General features: G+C 40.5%; 1 protein-coding gene across 1 annotated transcript; it reads right to left on the bottom strand.

The window, feature by feature from the left end:
* Nucleotides 1-676: 676 nt before the first annotated feature.
* osbp2a (oxysterol binding protein 2a) lies at nucleotides 677-17538 on the bottom strand. The gene is made up of 14 exons (XM_044046066.1): nucleotides 17191-17538; nucleotides 13844-14049; nucleotides 9890-10140; nucleotides 9572-9740; nucleotides 8319-8439; nucleotides 8151-8217; nucleotides 7519-7656; nucleotides 7166-7411; nucleotides 6958-7078; nucleotides 6112-6215; nucleotides 5794-5889; nucleotides 5135-5319; nucleotides 4831-5051; nucleotides 677-4275 (listed from the first exon to the last, which is right to left on the bottom strand). The coding sequence occupies exons 1-14, from the start codon at nucleotides 17358-17360 to the stop codon at nucleotides 4133-4135; spliced, it is 2238 nt and encodes a 745-aa protein (XP_043902001.1). The 5' UTR covers nucleotides 17361-17538; the 3' UTR covers nucleotides 677-4132.
* Nucleotides 17539-18859: the final 1321 nt, after the last annotated feature.

Genomic DNA, 18859 nt, shown 5'->3' with positions numbered 1-18859 from the left:
TGGAAGCCCGTTTGTGCCACTATATAGTCAAAATAATGAATTACTGAGTCACAATAATGAGATACCATCTCATAATTATGAGACGCTAAGTCAATAATAAGTTAAAAGTCATAATAATGAGACACTAAGTCATAATAATGATACACTATCTCATAATTTTGAGATGCGAAGTCATTATAATGAGACACTAAGTCACTACAATGAGATACTAAGCCATTATGAGATACTATCTCATCATTATGGTGTTTAAAAAGGCCAGAAATTTATTTTGAGTAGAAATTCAAGACATAAAAGTCAAATTTCTGAGAGCACTCCCACATAAAACGCAAGGTTAAGGTTTCTGCCATAACCTTATTTAAAGTAAATATTTACAATTTTAAAATTCCAAGTTAATCACCTAAAATAATTCAGGAGGAACTTGTTTTAAGTATATATGGCATTAGGAAATGCAGAGGCGTTACCTATGAGGCAAAGATATACATTAAACAGCTGCTTTTTGTTGCACATCAAGTATATAAGTTCACATTGCAACTGATGACGATTTTAAAGTTTAAAGGGAAAATCATGAGTTTAAGGTTTATAGTCTACATGACCACTTTCTCTTAAGTGAGTGAGTGAGTTAGTGAATGTACTGTTACATCACAAAACTGTGTTTGTTTAAAAAAAAACTACACGGTCACAGCTTAATGGTTTTATTTGAGATCAACATCCTGTTTTTCTTTAGGCCTTTGGGCACACAAGGTTGAGAACTTGCATGTTTCACCAAAAGTCCACATGAAATTAGCAAAGTAAAGACGCTTCTCACGATATAAGTGCTTAAGCACTCTAAAACCATGCAGCTACTACATATATTGCCATGGAAACCTGTACATTTTGTAACATGAATCAACACCGGCATGTAAACATGATATTGTGCTTTATTTGAGCAACACATTATTTGCATTATTAATAGTATATAATACTGTTTGTTATAAATGCCCTGTTTATTCATTACTTAGGTTTCCCCTCATGGCATTGACTCGTTTACGATCTTCACTCATTTAAGATAATGTATAGGCAAACAGAGTTGAAGTGAAGGTACGTTAATGTGACACCATATTTTCTAACAATAACTATAATTTAGGTGAATCCATTTGTATTATACTCTTGCGATATACAGGCCAAAACAAATCCAGCAGTACATGTGCTCCATGCTCTATTATAATATACAGGAAGCTAAAAACTATATTTATAAAAATGCTAATTGTTGTTCATCTACATTTACTACAAATGTACAATCCTTAATTGCACACGATTATTAAAACCAAATGTTTTCTGGCTCTGGACTAATGTGTAAAAATCCGATTCACACAACTATGACTCAGCCTGACAATTTAGATAGGGCTACAAAATTTTAACTGTTTCAAATAGAGGAAACAAGTTTGTTGCCACTTACCAAGACGATGAACCCTGATATTCTTAGGAAAGTTAAATAAAACTGACCCTGAATTATACATGTAAGTGTCCATATAAGCTGCTTTACATCTCAGAGTGGTTATTGGGGACTTAGTTCTTTGGAAATGTACTTACACAATTAAGAATATAAACTACCATCAAGCACCGCCCTTCCAGCCTCAGTAGGTAGTAAGTGGAGCATTTATGGTTTAGTTTCCAGGTTTTTCTAAAATGGCAAGGTTTACAGTTGTAATTATGAGACGCTAAGTCAATAATAAGTTAAAAGTCATAATAATGAGACACTAAGTCATAATAATGATACACTATCTCATAATTTTGAGATGCGAAGTCATTATAATGAGACACTAAGTCACTACAATGAGATACTAAGCCATTATGAGATACTATCTCATCATTATGGTGTTTAAAAAGGCCAGAAATTTATTTTGAGTAGAAATTCAAGACATAAAAGTCAAATTTCTGAGAGCACTCCCACATAAAACGCAAGGTTAAGGTTTCTGCCATAACCTTATTTAAAGTAAATATTTACAATTTTAAAATTCCAAGTTAATCACCTAAAATAATTCAGGAGGAACTTGTTTTAAGTATATATGGCATTAGGAAATGCAGAGGCGTTACCTATGAGGCAAAGATATACATTAAACAGCTGCTTTTTGTTGCACATCAAGTATATAAGTTCACATTGCAACTGATGACGATTTTAAAGTTTAAAGGGAAAATCATGAGTTTAAGGTTTATAGTCTACATGACCACTTTCTCTTAAGTGAGTGAGTGAGTTATTGAATGTACTGTTACATCACAAAACTGTGTTTGTTTAAAAAAAAACTACACGGTCACAGCTTAATGGTTTTATTTGAGATCAACATCCTGTTTTTCTTTAGGCCTTTGGGCACACAAGGTTGAGAACTTGCATGTTTCACCAAAAGTCCACATGAAATTAGCAAAGTAAAGACGATTCTCACGATATAAGTGCTTAAGCACTCTAAAACCATGCAGCTACTACATATATTGCCATGGAAACCTGTACATTTTGTAACATGAATCAACACCGGCATGTAAACATGATATTGTGCTTTATTTGAGCAACACATTATTTGCATTATTAATAGTATATAATACTGTTTGTTATAAATGCCCTGTTTATTCATTACTTAGGTTTCCCCTCATGGCATTGACTCGTTTACGATCTTCACTCATTTAAGATAATGTATAGGCAAACAGAGTTGAAGTGAAGGTACGTTAATGTGACACCATATTTTCTAACAATAACTATAATTTAGGTGAATCCATTTGTATTATACTCTTGCGATATACAGGCCAAAACAAATCCAGCAGTACATGTGCTCCATGCTCTATTATAATATACAGGAAGCTAAAAACTATATTTATAAAAATGCTAATTGTTGTTCATCTACATTTACTACAAATGTACAATCCTTATTTGCACACGATTATTAAAACCAAATGTTTTCTGGCTCTGGACTAATGTGTAAAAATCCGATTCACACAACTATGACTCAGCCTGACAATTTAGATAGGGCTACAAAATTTTAACTGTTTCAAATAGAGGAAACAAGTTTGTTGCCACTTACCAAGACGATGAACCCTGATATTCTTAGGAAAGTTAAATAAAACTGACCCTGAATTATACATGTAAGTGTCCATATAAGCTGCTTTACATCTCAGAGTGGTTATTGGGGACTTAGTTCTTTGGAAATGTACTTACACAATTAAGAATATAAACTACCATCAAGCACCGCCCTTCCAGCCTCAGTAGGTAGTAAGTGGAGCATTTATGGTTTAGTTTCCAGGTTTTTCTAAAATGGCAAGGTTTACAGTTGCACTGCCATAAAGAGGGAGAAGAGTGGGTGAAATAGCTGTGCCAGAGTCAGTTATATCCTGACTTTTATCCAGTAATATGCATCAAGCTCCAAAAAATGTCTAGATCCTACATTCACCAAACTTGTGCAACTTGAATGAATAACCCTTAAATGCAACGGCAACCTACGTAAGATAATGTGCAGTTGTTGCTGACAAAACAGCAAGGTGTTTTCAGTCAGTTGTCTGTCCAAAGAGAAAGACATCTACTTTGGTTTTCACAGCTAGAGCTGCTCTATCCTTGAAAATACAGTTTGTGCAATCTTAAGAAATAGAATAGTAAAATCCCCCAATAATCCATAAATTTAGTGTGTGCTGTGAAAAGGCCTTTTGTCTTGGAGGAATGTTTGATCCTGTTCATGGTCATTTCAAAGCCTGTTGTCTCTGCCTGAGTCCAGCATGAAGAATGTGTTCCAGCTTTGAGGAGAGCAGGATATCCACTGCATGTAACAAAATATTTGCAGCACTGCTTCCTGCTGATATTATTTCCAACGCACACTAGGCAAAAAGGAAAATGCTGTTGTTTCTCCAGTCCCATACACACACAGAATAACTCTATTTTCACTGATGAACAAGTCCTCTGCTGAAGCGAATGTGAAGTGAAGCCATGCTTCTGAAAAAACGAGCTACAACAGAACAGAGAAAAAGGGGAATTCGTGGCTGGAAATGTTTTTTTTTTTTCATTTGTGCTTCCGATTCTGGGAGTGAGGGCTATTTTCACACACACTAAAACACACACACATCCTTACACCAGCAGGGACCAGTCAGATGCCATGGTGTAGGGGGTCATTTCTTTGTCTCAAAAGATGTCAGGACACTGGGACCAGTCCTGTCTTTCTTTAGCCTCCCAGTAGCCTCCCCTGTAGATGTAAGTATTTTCTCCCGTTGTTTCATCTGTCCTCTTCTCAAACCACAGTGGCTGGTAACCCTCAATGTCTTGCCCTAATGAGACACAGTGACATGTTTTCATAAGACATTAAATATGCCACGTTTCTCAGACTAAAACAGTGTTAGTTTCTTTTTACTGTCAAAATACCTCAGTCTTGACGGGGAAAAAAAAAACACTTGCAAGTGCAATCTGAATATTATGTTCTGATATTGGACTTTTTGCCCAACATGCCAATATATCGGGAGTGCTTGGGCTGATATCCGATACCGATATATACATCTTTCCTTTTGCATATGTCGCAGCAGATGTATAAAATATCTTTATTGTGCAAAATAAAAAAATAGCCATAGGGTAGCAGCTTATTCAGCCCACTATTGTAGTCATTAGTCATATCGGCCGTGTTAGCCGATATCCGATAATTCATTTTAAAGTCAATATCTGCTAATACTGATATCATGCCGGTTATATAGTTCTGTAAATAAATATGCTGTATCCATATATAGATCTTGACAGTGGTTTTGTGTTGTATTTACGCTTCTGTACACTAGCTAGCAGCAGACCTTCGGTCATTTGTTTCACTCCTTCCACGTTTGTTTGCACGTTCTCACCTTCCTCGAGTGCCTGATGCGCTTGCGCCTCTCGCCTTTTCCTGTCCAGCCTCTGCTGCTCCTCCAGCCGCTGTTTCTGAGCATTTGCTTCATCCCACAAACCCGCTTCCATCAGCCGCTGGTCTGGACGCAGGCGGCTGTCAGTGGGCGCAACGCCCTCCTCTGGCTCATTCAAGGTCAACGCCAGCGAGGAGAAGAAGTGCATGTTCTCTGCATTATCTCTGCAGGAGTGGAAGATGGAGGAGACAACATGTTAAGACATGAGGACGGATCACGGGGATATAAATTTTAATGATGAACCTACGGGAGAGGGTATTTCTTCCACAGCAGTTTAGACTGAAGAGTTTGATAAACTGTCTTTTGTTTGCCTTCAGAGCCCCCGCATCCCTGGCTGCTGTCCACTATTCTAGAGCTCTCCATCTTGTCGTCCCAGGTTCCTGAGAGAATGTAGCGGGCTGTGCCCTCTCTGTCCTCTACCACTCCTGTCACCTGGAGACAACAGAGAAGACGAGACACTGAGAGATCAGAATTACAGCAGCACACTGGACAACGAACAGCAAACAGAGCTTCAGGGTGAGTGTTTATTTTTAGGCTCCTGTTCTTCATTAGTGGATCATTCTGTGCCTTCAAGCTGTTTCTACATTGATGCTGATGGTTTGCAGCATGAGACACCTATTAGAGGTGATAGAAGTCAGGATACAAGTTGTATTTACCACACTAGACAAGTTCTTGACAATATCTTGTACGTAACCAAAATATCTCGAAATGAATCAATATTAAAATTTGAAATTTAATCAAATCAAGTCAGATCAGTAGCAATAACACATGCCTTTATTTGACACAGAATCTGCAGCTGGAGATTTTTGCCTTCTGGGAAGTATAAAGCTGTGATAAATGTGAATAAATACAGCCAACAGAGATGACAGCCGTCTGCTACAGTGTGAAAAGATGCAACTGACTTACTTTCCGTGGCACTTCTCTGGAGAAGTAGCTGTAGGGGGAGAATTTGAGACGGCAGGTGTCCTTGGTCGTGTTGTTTACAATTTCAATGTCCCCAGACTGCCAGCAGCAACAGACAGGAAGACGGCAGAGACAGTAGACAGTGACAGATGAAATTGCTTTTTGTTTTAAAGCAACTGTTTTCATGAGGTTTTTATGAGGTCTCCATTATACGTCTTTATTGACTGCTCTAAAATAAGCACAGCCTCTCTCACACACACAGTCACAAACAGTTTTTGTTTCTTTTTTTTCCCTGTAGGGAATCCCTGTAGAGAAACACACCTGATCAATCCAAAGTTTTCCCACGATGATGTTGTGCACCGTTGACGTCACTTTGCTCCACACGTAATGGTTTCCATTTGAGTGGAACTGCAGGTGAATGTTTCCTATGGTAAAGAGAAAGGATCAACGTTTTTTTTTGTATGTATTGAATAATGCATTTAAATTTCCCAGCGTGAGAAAAAACTTTCAAGGTCAGACAGAGAGAGAACAGAGTAGAACAAAACGCAAATACAGTAATTAGGTGTTTTCCTAGCTAACAGCTACAGTGATGACAAAGCATTATTGTTGATTACACCAATCAAACATTTTGTGTGTGTGTGTGCAACTCTTGACCAATCAGTAATACCACATGAAAAAAAACATGTCAGGATCTGCAGTGGACACTACACAGGTCAGATGTACCACTCACCAACCACTTTATTACGAACACATGGCGCTTCATAAAGCATCAGGAGTGGCAGTTGGTCTTCTACTGCTCACCATAAACCCACGTAAAATCAACGTCCCTGTATGAATGAGTATCTGAGAATGTATGATTGTGGGTGGGAAGCTACAGATTCTTACACATTTTAATTCTCAGTTTGATCTTGTCTACATGCCTAAATGTATGGAGTTGTTTGCTTTAAAAACAAATGTTCAACACGTGTACCTAATAAAGTTGCTGGTGAGTGTATACTGTGCACTCTCTGTTGGTCAAAAAATATTCAAATTGCGTCATTTAAGTAAAGTAAATTACAATATTTCCTGTCTTCCCGTGTCAGTGATTTGCTTCCTGTAAACTCAAACGTGAATGTTTAATCAAATTAAACTTGAACTGGAACATAAAGGCAAATTAAAAGTGATTACCTAATGGCATGACAGAGATATATTTCCCTCTGAACTTGCTGTCGATAGCAATGTGTTGCCGCAGAGTCCATCCCCTCTGTGAGGTCACGTGGTGGGCAGCAGCTGGTGGATGATGACTGACCTGTGAGTGAATGGCATCAGCTGGTGTCAGTAGAGACAACGTAGAGAGTGTGTAAAATGATGCTGCGGGAGTCTCGGCGTCACCCACCTGCTCAGAGATGGAGCGATAGCCGTACTCCTCCAGCCGGTCCAGCTCGTACGTCTCCCCCAGCAGAGGGTTGAAGGGCTTGGCCGTGCGACGCACCGTGGTGGAGTACGAGGAGACCGAGAAGGCAGCCACCAGACACATCTGCTCCAGAGGGGAGTCACAGCGAGCGGCCCGGTCCAGAAGCTCACTGTATTCCAGATCCTCGGAAAGACGCTGCAGCATTGACAGCGGCTCGTTGAAGTTCACCTACAATCAAACACAGCCGCAACAAAAAACTACATGTAAGTAGTCCAGATAATGTAGAATACTTACTGATTGAAGTACTCCGAATAATGAATATGTTTGAGATTTACAGGCATGGGGATCTTGGACAGGTCTTTGCCAATACAATTCTTCATGATGCTCCAAAGGTTGAGGGAGTAATTTGGTTTGTCAGGAATACGGCTGCGCCTCGTTCTTCGTAGCTGTATGTGGTTTGTGCCTGAGGTGTCCTGAAAAAGTACAACACAGAGCTTTAGAAAATATATTTTTAAAAAGCAGAGATTTGTTAAACCTATATTTAACCAGATAACCCTAACAATTGAAATCGAGATGTATTTTACAAGGGCGACCTGGCCAAGAGGTCAGCAACACACAGAGACAGATTACAAACAATAAGTTCAAATTCCAAACAGTTTGGCAATTACAAAGTAGCTGAGATCTCAGAAACAGTGTTAGACAATCTTATTGTATAATAGTTAAGACAGAATGAACAGCTTTGAGTGAGAAGAGTTCAGATATCTTCAGTTCAGTTTCAAACTTCTCAACAACAGGGTTTTCTGAGCAGAATATTTCACTCCTGAAATAACATACAGTAAAAAGAATCACTTCCTGTGTGCAGTATGGAATGTCCCCAGGTGACATGAGCTGCATTCTAACATATTTAAAAGTGACACACCACAGTTTTAAATTCACCTCGTGAAATCTAAGTAAACCAGAGACCTACATTCTCATTGTGAGTCCAGTCAGTGGGCACTCCTCCGCTCATCATACTCTGATTACTCCCCGAGCGCCTGAGAGAAAGCAACACACATTTCAAAATCTGTTCAGACTGATCTAGAAAACCCGTTCTGTGATGTTATGATATATTATGGAGCACATTGTATCTTCTCACTTGTGCTGTATTTCACCGCGCGCAGTCACCGTTATGAATGCAGGGGATTCCTCCATGGCATCAAAGAACTCTGCCTCATCATTCTCATCACTTGCGTCCCCTTCCCGAGAACACTCCACACCTACAGCAGACACAGATTTAAGTACACAGGTTCATCATAAATCGACAGGACACTGTGTTTAAGTTACATGATTGTATACGGTGATACAAGAATGTGAGTTCTTGTGAGTTCTTGAGGCCTTTGTTTTTGTATAATGTTTGATTGTCACAACATCCGGAACTTCTTGAGAAGGTATAACTGCTGAAGAAATAAAAATGTATTATGTACGTCTTCATGTTTCATACAGTCAGTATACTGTATAAATAATATATGATGTAATAATGCTCTATAAGGGAAGGATGACCAAATAACACTGCACTTCACAGTGGTGAGAAGACAATTTGGGGTTATTTGTAGATCTGTAAATAGCTTTATATTGCTGTGATAACACATTTAGAAAAATAGAGAATGTGTATTTTAGCTAAAGTAAATTGCTGCCTTGAAAAACACTGTAAAACTAGAGAAAGCACTCAAAAATCTACAGTCCCCACCGTGTCAGTAAACTTCCCTTTATCTCACATGGTTAGCATTTGTGTGTGGATCATCACCAAAACTGAATAGTTTCTTCTTTGGAAGAATTGCTTTTAAAGATTGTTACACTGAATGGTTTAGGCCCAAAATACATTTCTGATCTGCTGGCTCACTATGAACCATCCAGACCACAAAGGTCACCTGGGTCAGGTTTGCTCTGTGTCCCCAGAGTCGCCTTCAGTTTTTATGCCCCAACTATCTGGAACAAATTAGTGCAGGTCTGCTCAATCTTACCTGAAATCCTCCCTGTTTGACACTGCGTTTAAATAAAAAATAAAATGATCAACACTTCTGCACCTCAGCCATTTCCCCGCTCTTTCTTTTACCTCTCCATTTAAGTGTTTTATTATGCCTTTTATATCTTGAATGCTGCTGTATTTCTCTTTCTTTTCATTATAAAGCACTTTATAATGCCTTGCTGTTGAAATGCTGTATAAATAAACTTGCCTTGCATTGGAAAATTGTATTCAAACCTGTCCTTTGATTTGTTTTGCTGTTTGAGTTAAGCTGCACACAAACAACATCTTGCGGCACAAAATGATCAACAAACCGATGACAATATACAAGTTTGCCAGATAACACACAGATAAGACTTCAGCAGACAGAAGGCGGCGTCTCTGACCTGTGTATGAGGCGGGGTTCTCTCTCCACGCTCTCTCTAAGCTGTTGTGCTGTTTGGCTAACTGTTCGATGGTCTCCTCCAGATGGTGACGCTGTTCTCGCTCATGCTGCAGGGCCTTCTGCCACCGCCGGCTGTGAGATTCTGCTACGTCCAGAAAGTCCCGACAAGCCTGACAAGTGTGAAAGCCACAGTCATTTAAATATGCAGGCAGAGCCTTCAGGACGCTTTCATCCCCACCACCACCACAGAGACAGACTTTTTTGCTTTTGATCAGCCTGCCGCTGACTTCAAGCTTTGACTCGCACTGTGTGAACTCACATTGATCATAGCATTGGAGGTGATGCGGAACAGCGTGGCGCGCTCATTAACTGCCTTCACTTTGTCTGTGTTGTCGGCGGATCCACGCAGTTCCTCGAGTTCACTGAGGGAACGCTGGAGAGCGGCACCGTGCTTTCCGATCAGCTCATTACAGGTGCTCAGGTCTTCTAGCTTGCCGGCCAGAGTCTTGAGCACCCCTTGGGTTAGGGCCCGGTCCTCCTGAGGTACAGGACCTTCATCTCCCGAGTCATCTTCACACACACACACACAAAAACAAATCAACAACAGTATTAGTATGTAAAAGGAGAAATGACTGTTTATTTGGGTGAAATGATATACTGCAGTGAAAGTGTTAGCGGGTAAACGGATGGAGGAAGAAAAGACTTCACACCATGAATCCCCCCCCCCCACACACACACACCCCTTCCTCCATAAGATCAGAAAGCTGTGAATGAACACAGTTGCCCTGGAAACGGAGTCCTATGCAATCAGGAGGCTTGGCTATTTTTAGAAGAAGAGGGAGGGAAAAAAAAAAGATGACGCACTACCCTCTTCCTCCCCTCGTTCTCTCTTGCTACCCCTTATTGGCATGCGCTGAGCCATCAGTCTCTGGGATCTCAGACGGAGGAGACCAGAAGACATAAAATAAAATGTATTACATCACATTTCCATTCCTTACTCAAATGTAGACACTATTAGATAAAGTTAGACACTTTTCTGTGTCCATGTCTGCCACTGCACAATCAAAAGCTTTATTTTTTTCAATGACTGCACCCTGACATCAAATGGAAAGTGCAGCTTTTTCCCTTTTAAACATTTTCTTCTGTCTGAATAACACAGCTCTGAGACCTTGACTAGAGTCAGAAAATAAATTCCAATGCTTAAAATAGTGCTTGGGTGGTTAATAGACATTACATGACATACATTTAGCAGACCCTTTATCCAAAGCGACTTACAAGGGAATTGAGTACAACCTGCTAGGGGTGGAGTTGAACTTGCGACCATGAAGTCTTTTGCACACGGGGTACCGGTCTTAACCACTGAGCCACTCCACCCACGCATGGACTAATAGGTGTTTGTAATAATGATAGACCTCTTAAATAATCTGGGGGACTGAAGGCTGTAATACATCTTAAAAAAAGCCCTGTTTACAAATGAGATCATGCCTGGTTCCATACTGAAGTCCCTCCTCAAGCAAAACAATACATCAGACAACTGCCTGCGTTATATAAAATGTGACTTTTCTGGGTCAAAACAAACAAACAAAGAGATTGAGTCTATCTGTTGTCTGCAAAAAAGTGCGATGACTCAATCTAGGCCAGTGTCTGCACAGAGAGACAAACTCGCCACTTTATTAGAGAGGGGGGAAAAGAAATAAAAACAATTAGGGCAAACTGGATTTACAAAGTCTCAGGAGGGGAAGCTTAAAAATTAGCGGGTGATAAATCCTTCTCCTCATCTGAAATGGTTTCATGACCCAAATACAACAGAGAGAGAACAAGGATCTCGCTGAACTTAGTGCTCAAGACACTCGGTTGTGAATCTGTGGCTCTATTTGTCATGTTTGAAGCATATTAAATTCCCGACGTAATATTAATAATAACGTGTGCACTTGTGTGTGGTCCGATGTGTTCTTTTTCACACATGGCACTGATGCACTTCTGAGACAAACTGGTGACTCATGGTTGAATCACAGAAAACACACCCACAGGTGGTGGAGAGAGTGTCAACGTGGACACAGTGTGGGAGGGAGAGACATCGGCGGATGCGATGTGAGCTAATCAAGCGACGACAGAGCGACTGTGCGCTTGTTGAGGCGCAACCTGAGCCACACTGTTTCCTCCTGTCATAAAGTCACTGTCACACGATGCTTGTTAGTGTGACTCAAACTTGTCACTGCTGTTAATTATTTCAAATAAATATATAAATAAATTGTGAGCACAGCACACAGACATGTGGGTCAGTACTTGCACATAAAGATAAACATAATTCTGTTTAAAACTGAATGAAACAGACCATATTTGTAATATTTGTTAAAGATTAAAAGATTTAGTTCATCCTAACCCTCACAAACACACACACAAACTTGTGTTTGTATCTTAGTGAGGACACATCATAGACATAATGCATTTCCTAGCTCCTTACCCTAACCTTAACCATCACAACCAAGTGCCTAACCCTTAACCTTACCCTAACCCAAACCTAATTCTAACCCTAAAACCAGGTCTTCACCCTGAAAAAATCCTTTGAAGTTGTGGGGCCTAGACAAAATGTCCCGACAAGTTCAAAATGTCCTTAGAAAGATAGGTTTGGTACATTTTTCTTAGACCTCACAATGAATATAAATACAAGCGCACACACATACACAGTCTGGTTTCCATCACTTCAAAGGACATTGCATTAACTTACATTCATTTTGTGGAAACTTACTCTTAACCATGATGCCTTCACCTTACAATGTATTAATTAACATTATGGTGACTTGATTTTTGTCCCAATAAGGTAGTCCCCATAATGTCACTATATAAAGAGATTTAGGTCCCCACAACATTACTAATGTTGGACCACACACACACACACCCACACAAATGCAGTTTCTAAACCCATGGGAAAGAACAATCTTCTTAATGGGCTTGGCTCTTTAAACCCTGTTTAGTATCGTCGCTGTAATCACTGAGTCTTCCGCTACACAACAGTGAACACATCACACATTAGTCATGGTCTCCTTATGCTAATGTGGCCCGAGCAACAGAAAACACTGATTTACGTCACACAGGTGCAAATCTTTCACTCATTAGTGACGTCAACACACGTTCACACACACACTCATACACACACCCCTTTCATGGTGATTTCCTCCAGCATCTCTATTTAATGTCATAAAAAACGTGTATTTAAATCAGTCGCAAATGATACAGTAAGTGTTCACTATGAGTCACTTTATGGTGTTTATTAGCTTTCATTGAAAAATAACAAATCACATGCATGTGTTTGCTCAGAAGACAGAAATGAGATCATCGCAAAACTTAGTGGACAATTATCAGGGCACATTATATTATTACATTATTCATGCAGGCAAACATAAAAGCACACACACACACACTGTCTCTGTTACACTTAGTCTGTTAGTAGAAGAACAATAAGCATGCTACTTACAAGGTGACACTCACAGAGACGGCTGCACTCATGTCTCCCTATTGTCCAGAGTGTGTAGTGAAAAATATTTTCAATGAAATTCTCACATCCTCTCTCTCTCTCTCTCCCTCTCTCTCTTTTTTGACTCCTCCTGCTACCAGAATAGAGGGAGGCGTCTAAAGGAAGGTCATTTCATTCAACATTCACTGTCGTCATACTGGAGGAGATGGAGGGAGACAGGGTGACAGGGAGGGAGGGAGGCAGGGAGGCAGGGAGACAGGCGGAGAGGAAGACAGGGAGGGAGACTAGGAGGAAGATGGGGGAAAGAGATATTGTGAGACAGGGAGGGAGATATGGAGGGAGGGAGGGAGGGAGATTGGGAGACAGGGGGACAGGGAGACAGAGAGGAAGACAAGGAGGGACGGAGATAGGGAGACAGGGAGTGGCTGCATTTGTGTTAATGCACATTTGTGCAAAAGAGAAGAGAGAGTTTTAAAACCATCTAATTTTATCAAGATATTTTTTATAAACAATCAATATATTATATTATACTGTATCATATAATATTATATTATAATGGCAAAGGTAAATATGTTAAAAAAAGACAGGATAAAAGGCTAAAATGCCATGACATGAGTACAATTATTCACTTCTAGGACAACACTGCCCTCTAGTGGCCTTTGATCGCACAACACCAAAGGCTGCCAAACATTTTATAATTTATATATATATATATATATATATATATATATATATATATATATACATATATATATATACATACATATGTATTTGGTGGGTATAAACGGTCCTTCTCACCTGAGTGATGCATCAGCAGCGTTGCGTTAGCCTTGGCCTGCTGCAGAGCCGTGACCCAGAGCTGACACTCTGCCTCTGACGTGGCCTTCAGATGGTAGTGTCGACCCCCACTGGTCAACACCAAGTGGCAGGTGTCCCCCACCTCAATGTGCGCCGTGGCTAGGGGGATCGTGCCCCGGCAGGTGTGTGCCATCTCTGCCTGAGTCCTACAGGGAAACCAGGGCACTCACTGAGTCAACAATACTCGTGGCAAAAGTAAAATTCCAAATCAATTCCAAAGCCACTCAGAGTGGATAGCTGTGGGCAGGTTCCAACAGGCTTGACTTGTTTATAGATGTCCTGTTTCAAGTCCTCATTCCTTTCATTTCGCCAACACAGAAATATTTGCTTGATGTTTCAGGTTGTGAAGGACGATTTAGAGATTTAACAGTAACATAACAGTCAAAAAACCATCCCCAGATGCAAATTACTTGATATTTTCTAGTATATCTACCTATGCTTCTATCTATTGTAGCTATCAAAGGTATCAAGGGTCTACGGTACTATTTTCTCATAACATCAAAGGTCCACAATAATAAGAATATTTACCCAAGTGCTTAGGCCAACAGCTAACTCCTTTGACTGTTCACATATTACACTGAAACAAGCAATCCTGCATTCATCACTTAGGCCATGACATTTTCAGAAAGTTTCCCGCTGTAACGTTACAAAAACAGAGAAGACGTTGTGCATGAATGAATGAAGAAAGGGAAATAATGTGTTTGTCTACATTTCGTGCCGTTTCCGTGTGCATATTTACCGACTTTCTGTCATAAACCTTACGACTTTACGAGAAGTAAAAATAGCTTCTGTTCTCTCTTTATTTTACGATTCAACACTTTTTTTCACCCGCATGTGTGAAATCTCTAAAGACAGGACATGTCATAGTGATAGCCAGTGTCTTTTCAAGGCTGACTTTAGTTACTTTTCGTTGACAGTAGTTGGTAACACTGTCAAACAATCTCCAAATACAAGACAATGAATGACAGCGCAAGAAAGAGCTGGGAAATATGATGCCATCGTTTTCCTAAAGTAGCGTATTAGCTGTCTACACTAGATTTTCCCACTCTGGGAGTTGTTTTTGTTTTGTCTTGTTTCACAAAAGAGTCCAGAGTAGATTGGTAAGGTACTGCACCTGTTTCCATCTACAAATCCTCTTTCTCAAACAATCCCGGTGGCAGCAAAAGCTCCCTTTTAAATAACGAGAGGTGTTTCGGGGTCAAAGCTTCAGGAAGATGCCTGTCGTTTATTATTGCTTCAATTTCAAGTGTCTGCAGGGATTCATCACCAATAGTTTGTTCTTTCAATACAGCTTCAAGAAGTTTTCTTACTCTCTGAATTTGCCTTTCCCAGATACCACCAAAGTACGAACCTGCCGGAGGATTAAAGATCCACTCTACTTCCTTTTGAGCAAGTGTGCTGAGTTGTATTTTGTTTTTAGATTTACGGAGTCAAAATCAGCCCCATTATCTGACCGAGTTGTTGGCACCTGACATCTCCTGCACATAAACCTCCTGATTGCATGTCCAGCATATGAGCGATTTCAATATGCCAAAAATTGTCCAAAGTAGCCAACATATGCGAACGGTGGTTTGTTTGGCTGAAGTCGCCCATTTTTTTGTTCCCCTCCTTCGGGTCTGACCTTTCTGCAAGACAGAAATCTCCTTACAGTGGAATTTGCAGTGGGGATCCAGAACCAACTGAGACAAGGAATATTGTTTCTTCCATGTGGATATCTCTCAGTATCAGTATCAGAGTAGTTATGTGAGAATCTTTAGGTGTGATAACCGGGTGCATAAAATCTACTGGCACACAGGATTTGCTGAGCCGGCCACAAACTCTTAACAATCCGTCTGGGAATATTGGATCCAATTTAAACAGAGGGCTGCTTCTCTTTAGGGTGGAGTTGCCCCCTTTTCAAACTTGATACCTCATCTTGAAACCTTAATATATATATATATATATATATATATATATATATATTTCTAATCCCTACATACTTTGTCAAATTCAAATCTTTTTAATCTAATGAAGAAATTCTTACTCTGCCAATGTAAAGCAACTTGAATAGCTTTGTGTATGAATGATACTATGTAAATAAATAGTCAAGTTTATTTCTAGAGCACATTTAAAAAAAATAACCAAGTTTGACCAAAGTGCTTTACAGAGTTAAAGGCACGGCAACATACGTTTTACATTTCAGTTAATATAAAACGTTTTTCCAATGCTTCCATTAAATAAAGGTTGATTGATTGAGTTCCCCTCTAGCCGTCATTTCAGTTCTGTACTGATGCTGAATAATACAAACTGTTGATTAAAACAACCGTTTAAATTAATTTGCATCCACATCACTGGATCTTATCATCCAAACAATATGACCTGTTGTGCACCAACACAAACCTTGACACCAACACCAATGTATTTTTTCAATGCCTATTTATTTCAGTCAGGCCATAAAGTCTTCCATAGGTTATAAACTGCAAGCCTATCTTTCTTATGCTGATGATCCGTCTGAAAGGGTCCTCCATTGTGGAGATGGGTAGCATGTTTTCCACTACATATCTGAGGGGAAAAAACACGTGTTTCTATCTGTAAAATTTTAACATTGGACTTTTGAAATAGTAGCCTGATATTGCTAAATCCAAATCCAAATGAACAATTAAACATACCGTGCTGTTGTTTTATCAAGTTGTGTCTGCCTATGGGCCCGTCTTTCGAACTCCAACCGCTGCTGCGTGGGTGGAGTGGGCGTGTGCTCGCAGCTGTGACTCTCGGTCTCGGACGCTGCGTTAGCTACCTTAGCTGCTAACTTTGTCGAAGCATGCCGTTTCTCCAGGTGCTTCAGCAGATTTGCTGTTGCTGTTGTTCGCCGTAGAAAGTATTTTTTAACCGGGACACACTGTACAAGCTCGCCATCACGCCTTGCCCTGACCTGTCCAGTCCTCTTCATGGCGCGTGTTTGAGTAGGTGTGGGTTGCTTTGCTTTGTTTTTCAATTCAATTAAACTTTATTGATCGCTAAAATGTTACTGTGTGAGGAACGGAGTATCGCAGCGTTTGGTAACGGAAACGGAGTTACAAAATAAAAATAAAACAACGCGTTACATTATTAGTTACTGAATAAAGTAACGGCGTTACTTACACCAACAATAATATGTTAACATCAACCCTAAAGGGAATATAAATGAACCAAATGAGCCTAAGAATGTGTAGTCATTTGTGTTCAACAGTAAGAAAGTCAAACTCCTGTGGATGATGACACGTACACCACTTGTAAATAATAGAATGATTGAGTCAGTGCAGGTTTACCTGTAGTAGGAGAGCAGGCCATTACTGAGGACGAACCAGCGCCTCTGGTAACCCTTCAGGTAGTTGGTCCATTTAAAGAGCCAGCCCTTGTGTGTGTCCAGCAGCAGACACGTCGGCAGGTGCAGTCCCGGCAGAGTCGGGGACGGTAAACTCCTCACCAGCTCGTTCATCTGACCCCGTTTTCAGGAGGAGAAGGAGGAGGACGGTGGACTCTCTGTCTCTGTGTCTGTTTCTGCAGTACACACTGCAGCAGATCCTGTTTAACGGTCTCACTCTGTGATTGTTTTTTTAAAAAACAAACAAACCCAACAACGTCTGTCGCGTGACACAGCGAGGGCGAGACAACGCGACACGAGAAACTACTGCTGCTGCATCAACTGTCTGATAAATAATACAATAAAGATAATAACACGAGGTGTGGGGAGAGAGAGAGAGTGCATCATCATCATGACGTCTCTCCCACATGAGGGTAGCAGCATGTGCGTGCAGCTCTCTCTGTCTCTCTCTCTCTCTGTAAGTGTGTACAGTAGGGTTGGGACGTACCACTTTTGTCAGATACGGATACCGATATCACAAACATTAGTCTGATACAGTCACCATTTGTGAACTATAAACACATTTGTGCTGAGTCATTTCAAAGACATAATCCTCCAACTGTGTTACAAATACTGTTCTCCCCAAAAGAATAATATCAAACAGCCTAAACATGACTCAGCTAAAATACGCCATGTAGGAATTTTGGATTTTATCTGATTCTACATTTTCATCTGTCCCATAGCCGATCCACTGATTTTTTCCCATCCCTAGTCTTGCCCTCAAGCCTGTGGTATACTCACGCGTCAGGGTCCTGTAGTATCCCACTTCACCATCGGGTGGCGGTACAAGTCTGGACGCAGGGAACAGGATGCATTCCTACCAAAGAAGAAGAGAACGATGCTACAGCTCCCTTGTCTGGTTCGAGTGGCCCGTCGTGCAGGGGAGTCGGGGTGTCAGCCGGTTCGTGGGTCACCAGGTCAAGGATGGGATGACTGTCCTTGGCGACTACTTCTTCTGTTGTTGAAATGTTGTTGAAGTTCAGTTTGCACATGCGCTGTCCATGTGCACCCACCACACTCTTTGTGTGTGGTTCCAAAATCTGGGCTGCATGCACAGCCTGCGCATTGATGATGCAATTCGGTCACACCATACTGACTTACAAGCAGAGGCACACCAACAGGACAGGCATATCAAGTAAATGCTTGGGCCCCATTTAGCTTCTTTGCCTGGGCCACCCCTGAGTCTAGGATCGCCTCTGCTTACAAGAACTGGACAGAGTGATTGTTGATGTCATCAGTCACAGGACCCACAGTAGTTAGGTTAAGGTTAGGGTTAGTTATTAACACTGACCTTGTCAGGACTAGTAGTACTCATGGAGACCAAAATCTGGTCCTAATGACACAGAATTTAAACTCAGAGGAAGTTTAGGGCTAAAATTCAAATTTTGTTTAAGTTAAGGTTAGATGACATAAACTGGTTATGGATGGAAGTCAATGCACTGGCCCAAACAGACAGTTGGACAAACCTGTGTGTGTGTGTTCTTGTATTTTCTGATTTGTGAAGACCAGAAAAAAAAAATATATAAAAGTGAGTGAGCACATTTTGGGAAAGTGACATTTTGGCTGGTCCTCAC

Source organism: Solea senegalensis, linkage group LG15, assembly GCF_019176455.1.
Source record: "Solea senegalensis isolate Sse05_10M linkage group LG15, IFAPA_SoseM_1, whole genome shotgun sequence".
In the NCBI taxonomy this organism is placed as follows: domain Eukaryota; kingdom Metazoa; phylum Chordata; class Actinopteri; order Pleuronectiformes; family Soleidae; genus Solea; species Solea senegalensis.
The sequence above is the reverse complement of the archived record's forward strand: the minus strand, read 5'-3'. Positions and strand labels throughout refer to the sequence as shown.